This window comes from Mandrillus leucophaeus, unplaced genomic scaffold, assembly GCF_000951045.1.
Source record: "Mandrillus leucophaeus isolate KB7577 unplaced genomic scaffold, Mleu.le_1.0 Scaffold13, whole genome shotgun sequence".
In the NCBI taxonomy this organism is placed as follows: Eukaryota; Metazoa; Chordata; class Mammalia; order Primates; family Cercopithecidae; genus Mandrillus; species Mandrillus leucophaeus.
Window position 1 is genome coordinate 4358644 of NW_012101254.1, and position 1954 is coordinate 4360597.

General features: G+C 52.3%; 2 protein-coding genes across 2 annotated transcripts in view; one reads left to right on the forward strand and one right to left on the reverse strand.

Moving 5' to 3' along the window:
• The window catches only part of IFT172 (intraflagellar transport 172), a 55774-nt gene that overhangs the window by 47148 nt on the left and 6672 nt on the right, over window positions 1-1954 (forward strand). The gene's annotated exons all lie outside the window — the stretch shown is intronic.
• KRTCAP3 (keratinocyte associated protein 3) lies at window positions 436-1953 on the reverse strand (the record flags this gene model as incomplete). Its single annotated transcript, XM_011972724.1, has 5 exons — window positions 436-548; window positions 674-786; window positions 1205-1339; window positions 1454-1660; window positions 1828-1953. Coding segments are annotated over 4 exons (576 nt in total), but the record flags the coding sequence as incomplete, so codon positions are not given.

Sequence of the window (1954 nt, forward strand, 5' to 3'; positions counted from 1 at the left end):
GGTGGAGGTTGCAGTGAGCTGAGATCGTGCCACTGCACTCCAGCCTGGATGACAAAGCAAGACTCCATCTCAAAACAAACAACCCACATACACACTAGAAAGGTGGGTGGGATTGCAGGAAGGCAGGTGCAGACCCTGAAGCCTGCGATGGAGCTGATTTTCTATTTCGAGCATTAACAAGTTCCTCTCATGTTCTTCCATTTGCTTACAGACCTCCCACAGCCCAGTGTGCCAGGACGTGCTGAAATTCATCAGTCAGTGGTGTGGAGGGCTCCCCAGCACCAGCTTTTCCTTTCAGTAGTCGGTAGAGCTGAGGAAGAGTTAGGGCCTCTCCCTCATTAAAGTTTTATAAATAACTGAGACCACTGTATTCTTTGATCAAAGTCACTCCCAACATCACACAGTGCCTTTTCCCCAAAAGGAATCATAATCAAGTAGAAGAAAAGAGAAGTTACTTTATTACAATTTATTATCTCATCCCGAGGTCAGGGCCCCTTGCTTGGTGGGAAAAAAACACCCTTTAGGACTGAGTCTTGGAACAGCACCTGCTGGACAGAGGGGAGAACCAACCCAGGTCAGAGGGGGAAAGCAACATGGCAAGACCTAGACCCAGTTCTAAGAGCACTTCCCTGCCCCCACTCTTACCCAGGCCACCACCTTCAAGGCCCATTACCTGTCCTAAACCCAACTTCTCTGTGATGCCTGGATTTCTTGACTTTGATCCAGTAGCTGCTCATTTTCCTGCCTTTTATGTTTAGGAGATTCAAGCTCTATCATTTCCTCTAGCTGCAGAAAAAGGTGGAGTTAGACACCCTTGCCCTGAATGATAGGTCAGCATCTTTTTTTTTTTTTTTTTTGAGATGGAGCCTGGTTCTGTTGCCCAGGCTGGAGTGCAGTGGCACGATCTCGGCTCACTGCAACCTCCACCTCCCGGGTTCAAGCGATTCTTCTGCCTCAGCCTTCCAAATAGCTGGGATTACAGGTGCCCGCCACCCCACCTGACTAATTTTTTGTATTTTTAGTAGAGATGAGGTTTCACCACGTTGGCCAGGCTGGTCTCAAACTCCTGACCTCAAGTGATCTGCCTGCCTCAGGCTCCCAAAGTGCTGGGATTACAGGTGTGAGCCACTGCACCTGGCCAGTCAGCATCTTTTCAACACAGCCAATCTCTGTGGAATAAACCCTTCCTGTTCACCTTCCTTACCTGCCCCTGAAGTCCCTCCTTCCTGCAGGGCCCAACTCCACGTAGAGTGAGTGCAGCCACACAGCAGTAACCAGATAGAGCAGCCTCCCCTGCAGACATGAGCAAAGAAGGGATCCAGAGAGCCAAGGCTGTATCCTGAAAAGCAAGGATGGGGAGTAGGAGGGAGTAGGCCAAGTACAGCAAAGAAGGGAAATTAAAAGGGCAGGACCAAGGCTTTGTAGACCACAAGAAGGAAGAGAATGTGCTCACATAGATTCTTGTGGGGTCAAAGGGGCAGTCGGTATGTCCCGGCCCCTCATCCAGTGGTACCAGAGGATCCAGCAGTCCTGGGTGGCAGTCAGCAATAAGGCGGCGGCCACCGTTGGCCACAGTGAGTGACACGGCAAGGAGGAGGCCCAGAGAGCAGGCAGCGGACAAGAGCAGGTTCACCAGAGCTAGTACCAGCAGGGCCCAGTGCTGGCAGGGACAGATCAGGGTGAGCAGCCTGGGCCTGGCTAACTCCCAGTGACTAGACACCCAGTTTCTCTATTTGAGGCTCCTCCAATCTATTGAAAGACCAATCTCAGCCCCCATTTCCCTGACTCAAGCCTACTCGTTAAAAGCTCCAGGAAGTCCCTTCTCACCAGTGGAGGGCGAAGAAGGTTCCTGGACGCCAGGAGAGCCACAAGTCCCACGGAAACGCTCTGTGGAAGACACAAAGCCTTTGGCTTGCTGGGCTCTCCGGGCGCCCGGCCCCCACCCCGGGCCGCC